At 48.8% G+C, this 16,815-nt stretch overlaps 1 protein-coding gene across 1 annotated transcript in view; it reads left to right on the top strand.

Moving 5' to 3' along the window:
• Positions 1 to 16,815, top strand: part of Tbc1d2b (TBC1 domain family member 2B) — a 71,879-nt gene that overhangs the window by 50,545 nt on the left and 4,519 nt on the right. Inside the window, exons 8-12 of the mRNA XM_021207823.1 lie at positions 751 to 944; positions 4,476 to 4,970; positions 7,823 to 7,940; positions 13,583 to 13,768; positions 15,555 to 15,676. Coding sequence (XP_021063482.1) covers positions 751 to 944; positions 4,476 to 4,970; positions 7,823 to 7,940; positions 13,583 to 13,768; positions 15,555 to 15,676 — 1,115 coding nt within the window. The remainder of the gene's footprint in view (positions 1 to 750; positions 945 to 4,475; positions 4,971 to 7,822; positions 7,941 to 13,582; positions 13,769 to 15,554; positions 15,677 to 16,815) is intronic.

Raw genomic sequence — 16,815 nt, 5'->3', positions numbered from 1 at the left:
ACACGTGGCCTTCATCATGTGTTTTCAGAATGAAAAGAAAGTGCAGTCATAGGGGTCACTCCAGATGAAAGTTACCTAGTTTGTTGTTTATTCTGCTGAGACTTAGCTTCACGAGTGTGAGACGAGAGAGGTGAGATTACCATCCCCGTAGATCCAGCAGGGTCGGTTTAAGATTACGGCTGCAGAGGGCTTTGGAAAGGCTAAGGGGCCACAGGCATCCCAGCTGTGAGTTATAAATGCCTGGCACGTGTCAACAGCTGCTGCGTGCAGATACAATTTTTGAGCAGCCTTCCAAGCACATTTCTAAAACCTTATTCCTGCATATTTGCCAGGGGAAAGTTGACTTTTCTGATCGGGTAGCAGATAGGAACTAATCCTGCCTGGCCATGATGTCCTAACAAAGTTGGTATGCACGGGGCAGGGGGCAGCATTCATGGCCAATGTAATCAAGTAGGGGTAGACTTGACCTCAGCCATTGGCTCATGACCCAGTTTCTGTTGCTCATTCTAACCGTGTTAAAGAGTGGTTCCTGTGTTTATCAGCACCTCTCTGTGCTTAGAAAAAGGGGGGGGGGTGCATAGCAGGCTCTTTTAACCCTGACTTAACTTTGTGCCTGTTTTATTTGCAGCAGGCTCACTTCCTAGTCTTCTTGAGTGTGCTGCTTTGGGCTTATTGGTTGCCTATGATGCCTAAGGCTTGCTTTTCCAGTATTTGTCTCTGGGTGGAGGTAACACCTTACATTCTCTCTAGTACTCTAGCCTGGAAGCCAAGCTCTGCCAGGTTGAAAGTAAATACTTGATACTGCTCCAAGAAATGAAGACACCAGTTTGCTCAGAAGAAAAGGGGCCTGCCAGGGATGTCATAGCCCAGTTGTTGGAGGATGCTCTGCAGGTCGAGAGCCAAGAGCAGCCAGAGCAAGCGTTCGTTAAGCCTCATCTGGTCAGGTAAATCTGCTTCAGTCTGTTGGGGCCGTCGACCCATTCCCCAAGTTCCCTTTCCACGGCAGTAGACATCCACAGGGCACTTAATGCTGGATGCCGATGGCCAGTGCTGTCGGGCAGGCAAAGCAGGTATTGTCATTCTCCCACAGAAATCATGTGCTGGAACTGGAATCGGCCTAGGCCTATTGATTCCAAGACCATGTCAAAGTAGCCTCACCTCCCATACGTACCTCCTTCTGCAAGGGCCAGACTTCTAAAGAATGGGAGCCCTTTCGTGACACAGGTGCATCCCATCTGGGGTGTGGGGACTAAAAGCAAACAGGCCATGGAGAGAAGCTGGCTTTTCATTGTGTAGGAGGGTGATTTCTAGAACCTAATTGAGTAGCTCAGGACCACTCCATCTGAGACAAACCATGCACCCACCTCCCAAGATGCACTTGAACATATACATATAAAATACTGCATCTTTTTGTGGGGGAGGGGGGAGATGAGGTCAAAGTACCTAGAATGGATCTCAGATTAAAGGCTCATATAATATATTTCTGACCAGTCTCAAAGTGTCAGGGCTAGGATTAATCTGCAAGTTCACTTGGTGTAACCTCTTTGTCTCTGTCTCAGATCTAGCACTGTTTCTGTCCCTTGCTCTTTGCAGTCTCCTCCTCTACCTTTCCTCCAACCTCAGACAGAGACCTTTGACATACTTGGGCCCCTCCCCAGGCTGACAGATCCTACCTACCAGCACTGACTGTGCTTGTCAAGTGACAGAAATGGACTTTGAGAATAGAACCAACCCTGTTGTTGCAGAACACTTATTCTGAGAGATGTGCTGGATGCAGGAACCATTACATGGTTCACATGCAGAACTGTATTAAACACTCACTGCAGGTGGATTTGCTCTCACTCTGTTAAGTGAGGTGGGTAAGTTAGGAAGTGCTGTAGCATAATCTGGGCTGCACATCCTACGGCACATGACTAAGTCCCCAGCCCAGGCAGCCAGAGTCTCAAGTTCAAGAGTGCTGCCTCCACATCATGTATGGGTGCTTTGTTCGTCGTCACTGGTGAGCTCTGGGAGCTGTTCTGAAGTGTGTTACATTCTCCCCATGTGCGTTTAGGAAACTGTGCGTTCTTTACTGCTTTGCAGGACTCTTTTAGGTAAACAGACCACAGTGGCATTATGGCTTCCCCTCGTGAAAAGCGCTTTCCACCTTTCCAGTTTTCTTAGTTACAAACACCATAGTATATGTTCTGTGTGCCCAGGCAAGAATTTCTCCAGGATATAGAAGAGAAACAAGATTCCTGATGTGAAGGAAGTGCATGACTTCAAACCTACTAGATTTCCAAAGTTTCTAAGACTTTTGCATATTCGTTGTGTCAGAAGTGCACTGGGATCTGATACTACTGCCATGACTAACCATAGACTTAGCAGGAAGTTTGCTGTCAGAGTTCATAGGTCAGAAGGCAACATAAAGTCTTATTGGACTGAAATCTCAGCTTAATCAAGGACCAGGTTCCTTTCTGGATCCTCTGGGGAACAGTTTATTTCCATCATTGAAAATGTTGGTAGATACAGTTCCTTGCAGATATAATGCGAGACCCTGTTTCCCAGCCTCTAGAGACCACCTGCACTCCATAGTTCATGGCTCCTTCCATCTTTAAAAGCATCAGCAGCTGATCCAGTCCCTGCACATGTGTGAGCAAGTGCATTCACACACTTAAACCCACACCACACTCAGACACACTCTTCTCTCCTGCCTCTTCTTTTGTCATCTTCCCCTGATCTGTTCTTCAGCCTTCCCTTCTCCTCCGAAGAGTTCATGTGGACACCAGGTTCCTTGAATATCCCTGTGTTAATTCTGTCACCTTAATGTCATCTGCCACTGTCCTCTCCTTGGATTTAGTCACAGATTTCAGCGGCAGGATGTTGACATCTGTGGAGCCATATCCTGTCCACCAAAGCCTTGATTAGTTTTTGTACCCAAAACTAAGAGAGTATCTTTTTTTTGTTTTTGTTTTTGTTTTTGTTTTTGTTTTGGCAGCGAATTTCACAGAGCTTTATTGGGTAGGACAGAGGGCCACATTTCTGCCTGCTCACCCCAAACATTTTAAAAGACTGTTATTGCACTGAGATCCCTGGTGATCTCCTTCATGACCTCCATTGGAGTTTGAAGAGGGTATAACCAGGAAAGCTCAAAGCGTCCTTCCTTAAACACAGGCAGTATTATTTACAGTTCACCTTTACACTGGAGGTGAAAATCACACTGGAATTTATCATTAAGTCAAATTTATTTTTCCTTCTTAAATGTCTTTGCTACATAGTTTCACTTTTCTAGTAACTTATAGTTTTGTTTTGTTTTTTAAGATTTTATTTATTTATTGTATGTAAATACACTGTAGCTGTCTTCAGATCTCATTACTGGTGGTTGTGAGCCACCCTGTGGTTGCTGGGATTTGAACTCAGCACCTCCAGAAGAGCAATCAGTGCTCTTAACCGCTGAGCCATCTCACCAGCCCCCAACTTATTGTTTTTCACTTCTTGTTCTTAACTTCTTGGTGTATACAATGTCTTCATCCTCCTTCAGAGTTTTTGCATCTTGCTTGGCTCCTCCAGTTACCCTTGGCTTAGGTTCAGTGTCCATAGCGACTCTAGTTTTTCTGGATCTCAAACGCCTAACACCGGAATCTCCAGAGATTCCTTTCTCTCTCTGAGTCTTTATCAAGGTTTCTGCACTGACTTGCTTGTTTTCTCTTCTGCTTCACAAGGCTGGGGAATCTCAGTCGTTCCTCTAGACCTCAAGCACATTCTTTTCCCACTGACTTTGCCCTGAGATGTAGATTCCTTGGCTCCGACATCTGGATTCTGCAGCTCTGCCTCCTGGGGGCAGTCTTCATCGTCTTCCTCAGAGAGTATCTTGTCTTTCACCTTTTCAAGCCTTCTGAACAGGGATGGTGGCACACACCTGCAATCCCAGCTACTCAGAAGGCTGAGACAGAAGGATCATTCGAACCTAGGCATTTGAGACTAGGCTGGTAAACATAGTAAGATACTTTTTTTATTAAAGTAATATCTTTTGAAACATGAAGTTGTTCAGTATATAAGTGTAATATATAAAGTAACATAGACATGTACCCTGACATAGCCACATAGAGAGGTCTCTTTTTTCTTTTTTCTTTTCCTTTTTTGTTTCTTTCTTTTTCTTCTGTGTCTTTCTAGCTACACTCAGACCTGCCTCAAACTTACAGTTCCCCCCTTCAGCCTCTTGAACCCTGAGATCAGAGGTGTACGCCACTGTGCCCAGCCTAGATCAGTCTTCTTTGATAAGAGTGCCTATATTTCCTCCTGACTTTATATGAGGAGTTTTAACCCATCTGAAAGTGAATTTTCCTGTACACTATGAAGAGTCGGTCTTGTCTGACCTTTCCGGCTGTGCTCAATTTAGAAGCATATGTGCTTTGCGGTCCGAATAGGTCCAGTTTCTCTGCACCCTTTGCCAAGACCATGCCATTTCTACTATCCCTCTTGTTGTTTCTCCACAGTGAGTTTGATATCTACGGCTTTAGGACTGTCCCTGATGATGATGAGGAAGAGAAGTTGGTTGCCAAGGTCCGAGCACTGGACCTGAAGACTCTGTACCTCACAGAAAACCAGGAGGTTTCCACTGGGGTCAAGTGGGAAAACTATTTTGCGAGCACAATGAACAGGGAGATGGTATGCTCTCCAGAGCTGAAAAATCTGATCCGAGCAGGCATTCCCCACGAGCACCGCTCCAAGGTGTGGAAGTGGTGTGTTGACCGTCACACCAGGAAGTTCAAGGACAGCATGGAGCCAGGCTACTTCCAGACCTTGCTCCAGAAGGCTCTGGAGAAACAGAACCCGGCCTCCAAGCAGATTGAGCTGGACCTGCTCCGGACTCTGCCCAACAACAAGCATTACTCCAGCCCCACGTCGGAGGGCATACAGAAGCTGCGCAGTGTCCTGCTTGCCTTCTCCTGGCGGAATCCGGATATCGGCTACTGCCAAGGCCTCAACAGGTGGGCAGCAGCCTAAGAAAAGCTTGTATCCTGGGGGACAGGAGGGACAGCAGCAGGACAGTTTTCATGATGCAGCACCCCAGCCCTAGAGTCACACAGGCAGACTTTGCTTCAGGAAGCACAAGGACTGCAGAGGGGTCTGGGGTGTGGCTCAGTGGCACAAGTGGGGCCCTAGGCCAGTCCCCTGCGCACTGGGGTTAAATCAGCACAGAAGACAGCTCACTTGAAGCATCTTGGAATCTCCTTTTTCCTTCCTTGCTCTTCTCTTAACACTTGGGTTTTAATCGTAAGAATTTGACTGCACTGCTTGATAGTTGGTGGAGCAAAAGCTTGTGCCATTTGCTTATGCAGGATCCTGAATGGGTTTTTTTCTCCTGCTGATTAAAACAGCCCTTGAAGGACTTAACTTGTTGTCTCTCTCTCTCTCTCTCTCTCTCTCTCTCTCTCTCTCTCTCTCTCTCTCTCTCTCTCTCTCTCTCTCTNTGTGTGTGTGTGTGTGTGTGTGTATGTGTGTGTGTATGTGTGTGTAGTATATATACATATATTAATTTTTTCTTACCAATTTCACACATGCATGCGATGCATCCTGACCACCCTTGTCCCTAGCACTCTCCCAACCCCTACCATCCCCATAATCTTTCCCATTCATATCCGTTCAGTTTTGTAGCCACTGAGTAGACTCTCTTACGGGTCTTGAATGTTTTTCATAGGTAAAAGCCACTTAGGGCCTCTCACGGTTTGTTAGTGTTCCAGGCTTGTCATCCTGGGCTCTGTGTGCTGGGCCAGGACAAGGCTTTGGGAGTACGGGAGTTGGCTCCCCACCCATCTCCTCTCAGCATCCCGCTCTGGGCACTGGGAGCAGCTTCCTGCCAGGAGTCTCCTCTTTCACCTCTGTCTGCTTTCTGATCTCACTGCAGTTGGTGTATTCATATTCCTTCCCAGTAGGAGTAGTAAGTAGCCAGGCTTGTCAGAAAGATAAACGGAGCGTGATCACTTAGTCCCAGCACTGTAAATGGATCTCTGTGAGTTCGAGGCTAGCCTGGACCTATACATTGAGTTCTAGGCCAGTAGAGGCTATATAGTGAGACCCCGCCTCAAAAAGGAATGGGGGAGAGATGAAATATTTGTGTGTGCTTGAGTAGATCTCCCATAAGCAGATGGTGTGTTCCTGAGGTTTGAATGCTGGCGTGTAGTCTGGCTGCTCAGGGCTTCCGTGCTTCTGACCCACCCCCAGGTAAACTGTGTGTCTGCAGTGGGAGAACTCTGGGAGGGAAGGTTTCAAGCTGGACTCACTTACTTAAAGCGCAGATGAAGCCCAATGGCTGCCGGGAAGCCATGTTGCTGACAGGCCAGGGTTGAGCTCTCTACCCAGGAAACCCTGACTTCTCCGTCCCCGAGGACGGGATCGTTCTCTCTGCTTCTCCTAGAGAGTCTGCATTTAAAATCAAAACCAGCCTAATGTAGTCCTGATTTTACGTTAAGCCACAGCTCACCCTGTAGTGACTGAAACGTACTAGAAGTTGAAGGCCCTGGGGCCAGGGCACCACCGTGAATACTAACCGGGGGCCCTCCTGGAGCCAGGTCTTCGGGCCTCAGGGTGCCGGGAGCGCTGACTGGCCCCACCCCTGTGCTGTTGAAGCTTCTGAATTTTAGTAGTAGGGGTGGGGAGCTACTTCCCTCAGAGTCCTTGGCACATGTCCCTCCTTTCGGATGCCCAGTTCCTTAGTGTGAGAGTCATCTCTTCTGGGTTTGTGCTTACCATGCTCAGGCTCGGTCTAAGATGTCGTCATGCCTCTGTTTTGGACTTTGCACCCCACTCCTGGCCTCCTCAGGGGCTGTACCTTTGATTATTTGGGTTTTGTCTGTGTAACTGTCCCCTGGGTGTCACCTTCCCGACTCCCCATCCCTTTTAGGAAGCTGAGGTCATCCCCTCACCGCCTCCTACTCCGGTTCTGTTTTTCAGTTTGAGGTTTGCTGATTTCTTTCATTTTTATCAGAAAGAAAGGAGAGAGCAAGGATGTTTTCCCTCTGACTCAGCAGATAAGCAGAAGGTCTTGTGTCAGCTAAGTGCAGAGGGACATTTCCTCAACTCTGCTCCATGTCTGTGGATTGCCCTCAGGGCAAACACGCATGTCAGAAGAGCTCTCTGCCACCGAGTCAGCCTGCATCCCCTACCCCCTGTTTTGTGATGCTGAAGTTTGGACCCAAGGTCTGAGGCAAACTTCTAGGCAACACTGTGCCACTGAGCTGCACACTCGCCTCTGTTCTAAACTTTGCCGGAGTCACCCAGCCATGAGCCTCATTGTCCCTTCCCTGTGCGAAAGCCTACTCCGAAACTGGGAGGAGTCATTACCAACCGCCTCTTGATTGTGGCAGGCCAGGTTTCCACTGTGAACAACACAGCCGTTGGTGTGTGTGAGCACCTCTCCTGCCTCCTGTGCACACCTCAGGAAGTTCTAAAGGCCTCCCATGGGATCCTGTTCATCCCTGCTTTCTCCCTGCAGTCCGGCAGCTGGATAGTGGGTGACATTAAAGGATCAATTAAACATTTTAAGCAATGAGCTCAAAGAGCTAGCTGCATTAGCAAAATATAAGAGGGAAACATTTCTTTAAACGAGGCCGTTGGATCACAGGGAGATGATTTCATTGGGAAATAATTTCAACTTTGAATAAAACCGAATGACTTGTCCCCAAGTTTTAGAGGATGCGTCCCTTGCCCAGAAATACTTATCTTTCTTCATTAGAGAAGTAGAAATCGCTCTGACTTCTAGAGAAAATGGCTTCAGGAGATGCGGCCATTGGTGAAGGCAGGAGCCGGAGCCAGCACTGACCTAGTCCCTGTCTGCCCACAGGTTGGTGGCAGTGGCTCTCCTTTACCTGGAACAGGAAGATGCCTTCTGGTGTCTCGTTACCATCGTGGAAGTCTTCATGCCCCGAGACTATTATACAAAGACTCTATTAGGATCCCAGGTACTTTTGGAAATACTTTGTCTTGGTCACTGGCATAGAACCATAGTTGTCATATGACCTGAATTAACGGGCAGGGGTGGGGGGACAGCTTATATACATGACTGCAGTGACTGATCTCTGTGAGTGGACTGTGTCAGCTCCTTCAGCTCACTGGGTACCACAGAGAGACAGCCCTCCCTGGCAGTCTGTCACAGAGCAAAGATGCTGGGGGCACCTATTGTGTTACCTCAGGCCTTCCAGAACACAGGCTCACCTGTAGGGCAACAGAGGGCTGCTGAGGAGGCTGGGTGGGACTCCATCCTGGGGAAGAAGCAAGAGTTGAAGCAGAGTCTCTCAGCTGTCAGAGGGAGCACACGAGCAGCTTCCCTAGTGCCCTGCCATGCCTTTCCCTAGTTTCTGAGGACAAGACAGTGATGGATCGTAAAGAGCCGCTGCAGGACTGGCGGTCACCTCCCAGTCAGGATCGGAATGGTACATGTTCCGTTTCACACCTAGATCTTGACATGAGGGGCCAGGTAGGGTGGTATGGGCTGGAAGAGAACGGATCCTCTGTCTCCACCTGGTCTAGCCTTGGGCACTTACTTCCCTGTGGGCCTGGGACTGCCCTAGTACTATTCCACTTCTCTGCTGTCCTGGCCCTTTTCTCTGTGTCCTGGTTGCCATGCCTTCAGACTCTTCCTGTCTCAACCACTGCCTCCCCCGTTCACAGCAAACCTTGCAGACCTCCTTACGCCTGTCCTTGCTTCCTGCCCCACTTAGGCTAGCCCACCCATGCAGCTGTTGGCCGCAGCTCACCCTCTAGTGACAGGACACTGTGTCTCTGTTTGTGGGACTTCTAGAACATCATCCCCTGCTCATCTAGAAAGTTCCAGGTCAGTTCCAGAATCTACCCTCCCTTCCACACTGCCTCCCTGTGTTCCCAGGGCAGCTGTGAGGGGCTCCTCAGTTCCTGCCACCCTTGCCTGTGATGACTTACCTAGCTGGATTAACCCTTGCCTGCCTGCTTATCTATCCTCTACCTAACTGATGGTATCATCTGGGCCACAGCTCTATTATCTTAGGATGTCCAGCACATTCCAAAGAAATGTCAGCACCTACAGGAGCTACTGTTTGACCAGATAAGGGAACTGGTATTTAGTGAGCCTGACTGGTCATACCATGTGCCAGCTTTCCTGTCCTCCACTGGACTCTGGAGAAAAGGAAGGCAAAGACAATGAGCCAGGGCCAGTTAGTTGCCTAAGGACAACAAGATGGCTCACTGGATAAAGTCACTTGATGACCTACATTTAATCTGTAGAACCCACATAGTGGAAGGAGAAACTTGACTACTGCAAGTGTTCATCTCCACTCCATGGTACACAGATGCATGCCAAAAGATGATGCAGTTGCTGCGGGGCTGAGCTGGGGATTAGACTCAGCCCTTAGGTCCCCATGCCTAAGCTTGCACCCCTCTTTCCACAATGGAAATATCACTGGAAGGTGGTTCGAAGCTGAGCTCTGGCCTTCCCACAGCTGCCAGATCCCAGTCCCTGTGCCAGCTGCACCAGTGTCCATGGACACGGAGAGAAGCTCCCTGGTCTCTTGGCAATCTCTTCCCTTTCTGATTACCTGTGAGGGGCGTTCCTGTCAGCATGAGTTTGTGAGCTAGGACATGCACAACCAGGGGGTGGGGCAGTGCTCTCATCCGGGTGGGATCTTAAAAATCCAGTGGCTAGTGCTCTGTGTGCTCACAGCACCTGAAAGCAGCCCCTCAGGCGCCAACTTAGAGTCTCACATGACTCACGGTTTGGGAATAGAAAAAAAAAAAAAAAAAAACGAAGCAATGCTGTCCCTGAACACTCCAGGACATGTCATCAGGACATGTCATTCACCCTGAGGTTGGTGCTAGCTTCTTCTCTCAGGTGCCTGTAACACATTCATTATCTCCATTATCTCTGTGTGCTGCTCCTAAAATAAGCACTCTGTCAGTCCCAGTGCTGGCCTTGCCAGATCCCAGAGCCCCGAGCCTGCTACCTGCTACTGTGACCCAGCTGCTGGCCACGATTGCCACCTTGCCATCTTTGGAGTGTGTGCCGTGTGCCAAGACCTCACCAGGCATTGCAGACACCAATGAATGACACACTTATCCAGGAGGGGTAAGAGAGGCCTGGGCAGGCATTCCTTGGCTGCCTGCTCCATGCCCAGCCCTCTGCCAACCCCTGGACAGCCTCATGTGAGGCACTGTCTGCCACCTACATGGGAGAAGAGATCTGTACACAGATTTTCTCCCACTTCAAAGCCAGGTGGATATCCTGCTCTTGCAGATGTCGTTGGCTGTCCCATCCAGATAGAACAGACCCTGTGTCATCGCTTGGTCTCATGCTCAGATGGCCATCTCTGTTCCCTTCCAGCTTCTTCAATGTTTGAAGAGTTGGCGAACGTGTCACTGTTTGAGTGGTGAAGGATGAAATGAGCAGCAAAGCTGTGATCTGTCAGGACAACAATCCTCAGCAAGGGGAGCAAGGCTTCCTGGCAGATGCTTGACCTCATAGGCAACTTTTGGGCACCAGGGGATGCTCTGACAGCTTTTAAAATAGTTTTCAGGAGTTTACATCTAACCTGAATTTGATGGGCAGGTAGACATGGGTGCAAGGTGAGGCGGGCCCTACAGCCTGTTATGTGCACTTTCGTTTCTTAAGTGTTCAAGAAAATGATATTCATTTCAGCAGTCTATACCTCTGAGTTTGTCTCTTGTTAGAAAACAAATGTGCATTTTAACTGATTGTTCTTCATCAACTCTAGGGTACATTTATAGTGTAGAGAGTTAGTTTCTAAAACACTGTTTTTAGCTATTTATTTACTCATTTGTTTTTGGACTTTTGAGAAAGGGTTTTGCTATGTAACTGGCCCAGAACTCCATATCCTCCTGCCTCAGCTTCCCAAGTGAAAGGAATGTAGGTGTTCACCACCATGCCTGCTAGCTTATAGCTTTGCCTTTTGGTTTGGTTTGGTTTGGTTTTTTTTTTTTGAGACAGGGTTTCTCGTTATAGCCCTGGCTGTCCTGGAACTCACTCTGTAGACCAGGCTGGCCTCGAACTCAGAAATCCACCTGCCTCTGCCTCCCAAGTGCTGGATTAAAGGCGTGTACCACCATTGCCCGGCCCTTGCTTTGCCTTTTAAAAAGTTAAAATTTCAATAGGAATTATTTTTTAAAAAAATAGAACTTTGAACAAATAGTTGCCATCATCAAAGTTTTGGTCTGTCCATTAGGATGATGTTGTCAAGTGTTAGCATCTGATTAGACTGTAGCTGTGTTAGTGCCCCAGGAATCCCAGTCGTGCGCACGCCTGTAGTCCTGACTAACTGGGGCTGTCCTAGTCATGGTTACTGTCGCTGTAATGAAACGCCATAACCAAAGCAACTCGAGGAGGGAAGGGTTTGTTTGGTTTACACCCCTACAACTACTGTGCATTACCACAGGAAGGCAGGAAAGTGGGAACCTGGAGGCAGGAGCTGATGCAGAGGCTGTGAAGGAGTGCCAGTTACTGACTTGTTCTTCGTGGCTTGTTCACCCTGCTTTCCTATAGAACCCAGGACCACCGGCCTCAGGATGACACTACCCACAATTGGTTGGGCCCTCCCCTATCAGTCACTAATTAAGAAAGAGCTCTACAGCAGTGGTTCTCAGCCTGGGGGTCATGACCCCATTGTGGGTGAGGTCAATTGATTCTTTCACAGAGGTCACCTAAAACCATCAGAAAAGCAAATTATTACAGTTTATACGAGTAGTAAAATTACAGTTCTGAAGTAGCAATATACATAATTTTATGGTTGGGGGCGGTGTCACCATAACATGAGGAGCTGCGTCACCATAACATGAGGAGCTGCGTCACCATAACATGAGGAGCTGCATTAAAGGGTCACAACACTAGGAAGGTTGAGAACCACTGCCCTCCAGGCCTGCCTACAGCCTGGCCTTATGGAGGCATTTTCTCAATCAAGGTTCCTTCCTCGCTGATGACTTTAGCTTATGTCAAGTTGACATAAAACTAACCAGCACAGGGATCCAGTTGACAGATTTGCAGATTAGTCCTGGGTGTCCTCCAGGGTAGATAGACTCCATATAAGCACCTTCAGCACCTGCAAGCTGCCGTACTGCTCTCCAAAGTGGCCATCCAGCTGGCTTTCCAGTCAGCTTCCCTAGAGAGGGCGTCCGTCCTACCCGTGGTCTCTACACGAGCAGATCAGAGCCTGACCTCCGGGCATGGCTTTGTGCTCCTCTTCAACCCCTTCTCGCCACTGGACCTCTCACTGTAGGGGTCTCATCCTAAAGGTGCCCCGGGGCACCCGCTGCTTCTCGTCTTTCAAGTCCACTCCTGTGCCTTATCTCAGATGCCACATCTTTGTTCTCTCTGTGGCAGGCTCAGAAGTGGGGTGTCTGAGCAGCTTTTCGTCCCACTCACACAAAGCGGAGTTTCCTTTGGCAATTACCCTCAAGTAGTTTTGAGTTCCAAGCACCTGCTTCTGTTTTTCCGTTTTCATCAGTTTGGCCGGGGCAGGGCCTCGGCCGTCCAGTCTAGTCTTCCTGTTGCAGCTGGAAGAATGGACCTAGAGAGCAGGCTTCACTGTTGGGCGTCCAAGGAAAGCCTTAAAATGCTTCTCCTTTCTTCTCTGCTGTTTGTGGACTAGGGGTAGAGAAGCTGGCTCTGCAGATTGGTGTTAATCTTTTCATATGTCAAATAAAACTGATTAGACTTGAAAAAAATACATGGGTTCCCCCCCCCCCGTGCTGCCTGAGTATTATTCCCTGAAGCTTGTTTCCACTGCCTACACAGAGAGACAGAGAGACAGAGAGAGGTTTTGTATGGGTTCCACACAAAGTAGGGAAAACTGCTTGGTGTGGCCTCCTAGCCCTCTTCCTGGAAGCCCTGTGGATTCCTGCCACAGTGATGCTAATCCATTTGTGTAGCTGCCCCACAGAGGTCATCCTTGAACCCTATTTAGCCTTCTGCCCGACACTGGCAGCACTGACCAGTTGCCTGACCTCACAGGCAGAGGCTATAGGCACCTGTGGCTTGTCTGTCTTGCGGTAGTTTACATGTCTTCGGATGCTCACAGCAGCATAGTGGGTGAGTCCGCTACATCTGCCTATCCTCCAGAAGAGTCCAGAGCTGTTTAGAGCATCCTTTGTAGGTGGAGCACTCAGACTCGAGTGTGCTTCCTGCCACGCTGCCCTGTCAAACCTGTTCACTGCGTGGTGTGAGCAGCGATGTTATATTTCTTGTCCGGTGCTCATGCATCTAAGACTGCCTGTGTTCCTAGGAGCGTTGGCAGGCTGACACTAACCTGCCGGCTCTTTCACTAGCCTGCTTCTGCAGGAGGTGCTGAGTACAGGAGCTGCTTTCAGGCTGGATACTATTCCCTTCTCCCCATACCCTAGGGAGGGTGACACTTAGTGACCTTGCAGAATTTAAGGTCAGCTGCTCCTGGGCCACAGAGCAGCCTGGCTCTATCATGTGCCCCACGTGGACATCCAGAAGAGCTGTGTTGCTGCATGTCCCCACTGGCTCCACCCTCTGCTCTCAGGTGGCACAGCTGTTCTGGTTTGCTTGCTTCGTGCCCTGCCAGACCCTGGGCCTTTCCCCGCTTTGTGCCCTCTCCAGGTGGACCAGCGGGTGTTCAGAGACCTCATGAGTGAGAAGCTGCCTCGACTGCACACCCATTTTGAACAGTACAAAGTGGACTACACCCTCATCACCTTCAACTGGTTTCTGGTGGTATTTGTGGACAGCGTTGTCAGCGACATCCTCTTTAAAATATGGGACTCTTTCCTTTATGAGGGACCAAAGGTGAGTGGGCTCTGCAGATATACATGCTCGTCGAACTGTGACAGGCTGTGTCAGTAGTGGCAGAGTAGCTGATTCTCCTGGAGCTTGTGAAGTTACCACAACACCAAACTTACCTCCCCGTGATGTGCTCCTGCAGGCCTTGGGAAGCAGCAGTCACTTGCTCATCTGTGATGACCCTCAGCTTGAAGCTGGGTGTGGTAGCTCCCAGGGAGAGCCTGTCACGGAGTGAACTAGCATGATGCTCAGTAGCTGAGTGGGCCAGCGTTTACTGTGCTTATGCAAGGCCTCTAGGTTCAGTCCCTGCCCTCCAGCTGCACCCCCTCCCCAATACTGCACTATACCATAGCACAGCGAAGCACAAATAAACAAACAAGTGGCTGGTGGGACAACGCAGCAGGCCCCTCCGACCTCTACAGGCAAGCATAGAGACACACTAAATAAATAAATAATATTAGTTAAGTAAAAATCAAAACTAAGCATAACTAAGAAAATATAGTAGGAAAACAGTGTCTCCTCAATTTATATGTTGTCTTCTGTGTTTCTTTTTTTTCTTTATTGGATATTTTCTTTATTCACATTTCAAATGTTATCTCCTTTCCTGGTTTCCCCTCCAGAAACCCCCAAACCCATCCCCCTTCCCCCTGCTTCTTTGAGGGTGTTTCCCCACCCACCCACCCACTCCCACCTCCCCGCCCTGGCATTCCCCTATACTGGGACATCAAGCCTTCACATATTTCTTAAGCATTGCTTTTAACTTTACTGTATCTTGGAGCTAGGTCTGTGTCAGCACATAGAGAACCTGTTTCGGAACTCACTGGCGTTTCCTTGTGCACCGCAGCCCCTGATGGTGGCTGCTTTGGTTGTTTCCGATCTCTTGTTGCTTCAGAAAAAGCTACACCCAACTCTCATGGGACTTTCATCTCTCTGCATGCATGCAAGTGCATTATAGATTTAGCCTAGAATTGCAGGATCAAAGGTTGGTCCATGGGAGGCATTGGGGTAGCACCAGATGGCCACTCAAAAGGGCCTCCTGCAGTGGAGCATCACCTCATATGCAGATTCAGTGTCCAACACAAAGCATTACCACTTTTATGGTCTAATTTGTCATTAATACAAAGAATTCTCCACTAGAACCATAAACACTCCTATTGGGCCACAGGTGAGTATGTGAAGAGAACCATGAACAATTTAACCCTATAAATACCACTTGCTAAGTATCATACAGTGTAGGCTAGAGTAGCCATTCAGGGCTCTTAGACGTGGAAATAGCAGTTTGTTCCAAAGCTGCCTGAACTTATAAGATCACCAGGAGTTCACTACCCCCCCCCACTAGCCTTCCCCAGAGTACCCCTAAAACAGCAAAATCCACTGATTATTTCGCCATATTGAAAAGTTGGTCAGAACCCTGTTCATCGGCCGAGTCTATGCCTGGCTCTGGAGTTGGCAGCTTCACATTTTCAATCAAAAAAAGCCCAGTTTTTGATCTTATGTAAAACTGGTGTTTAGATGTGTGTTCTTTGTTGAATACAAAGGTTAGCCAAAAGTGAAAGGATTCCACAAGTCAGTCACCTTACTTCATTGGAACATTTCTGCCTTGGGCTGAACTGTCAGAAACCACAAGCATTTGTTTTCTTGTACCTAAGGGCCTTGTCCAGTCCTGGAAGTCACCCTTCAGTTCAGGGGTCCGCCCAAGGGCAGAGCCCTCAGGGAACTTCCTCTCGCCAGCCCCAGGGAGAACTTCAAAGTCCAGCCCCCTGCAATTACAGTTTCCCTGGCTTTCCCGCAGGTTATTTTCCGTTTTGCCCTGGCACTTTTTAAATATAAGGAAGAGGAGATCCTGAAATTGCAAGATTCAATGTCCATATTCAAGTATCTGCGTTACTTCACTCGGACTATCCTCGATGCCAGGTGAGTCCACAGACTCAGGTCTGAGGGCTCCTCAGGCTCAGGGCTCTCCAGGGTGCTGTGGCGCTCCTTCCCAGAGAAAGAAATGGGAAATGTCTCTGTCTCTGAGAGGGCAGAGCCTGTTACAGGAGTGCGATGGTAGATAAAAAGACAGCCCTGAGCTCTGAGGTTTCCCAAGGGAACATGCCTTTCCTGATCCACATAGTGCTGAGGAAGCCCAAGCCGTGCCTCACAGGGATGCTTTGGGGCACAGAGGTACTCAGAGGAAACGTGTTTGGGAACAACGAGAGAGGCCACCAAGTTTGTGCCCGGCTGCTGGGGCTCATAGCTACATCCTAGCCTGGCTCCTTAGGCTATGCTCTGGAAATTTTAGCTTCATTCTAATCATAACGGAATGTCACTGAAAGATAAGAGGATTGAGGCAGGAGCAGCCCCTGGAGGGTAGATGGTGACTGTTAGAAGTCTTCAGGAGGGCCGGGCGTGGTGGCGCACACCTTTAATCCCAGCACTCGGGAGGCAGAGGCAGGCAGATTTGTGAGTTTGAGGCCAGCCTGGTCTACAGAGTGAGTTCCAGGACAGCCAAGGCTACACAGAGAAACCCTGTCTCGAGAAACCAAAAAAAAAAGTCGTGGCCTGGAGAGGAGGGGTGTCCTGAGAGGTGGAGAAAAGTAGAACAGATGGAAGAGATTAGGGATTTTGAACTTGGAAGAACCCTAGGTTTCCAGCTTGAACAGGTGGAAGAGTCATGAATCATTTCCCCACATCTATACATACACATACCTCAAGCCACATGGCTATTTCTTGTCTGGGCTGCCATTTTCCCCAGACCACAATTAGTGGCTGCTCTGGTCTGCCAGCTGGGGTAGGCATTGGCAGCAAAAGTGGTTGGTGGAAGCTGAAATGGTTGGCGGAAGCTATACCACGTCTCCAGGAGGTCGTCGCTGTTTTTAGGACCTTTCTCGTGGGGAGTACGTTTTCAAGATGGTTTTAGGCTTAGTGCCTAACTAAGACTAACTGGATGTGTGCCCAGTCAGAAAGGGCATCTGAGTGTGTTTTGCTGTGCAAGACTGGTGAAAAGTTCAGGGTGAGGATTGTGTTCCTATCACATTGGTTAAGATTATTAAGAATAACTGAATGAATTC

The sequence above is a fragment of the Mus pahari genome, chromosome 10, assembly GCF_900095145.1.
Source record: "Mus pahari chromosome 10, PAHARI_EIJ_v1.1, whole genome shotgun sequence".
NCBI lineage: Eukaryota > Metazoa > Chordata > Mammalia > Rodentia > Muridae > Mus > Mus pahari.
Note: the sequence above shows the minus strand (reverse complement) of the source record. Positions and strands in the feature narration are given on the sequence as shown.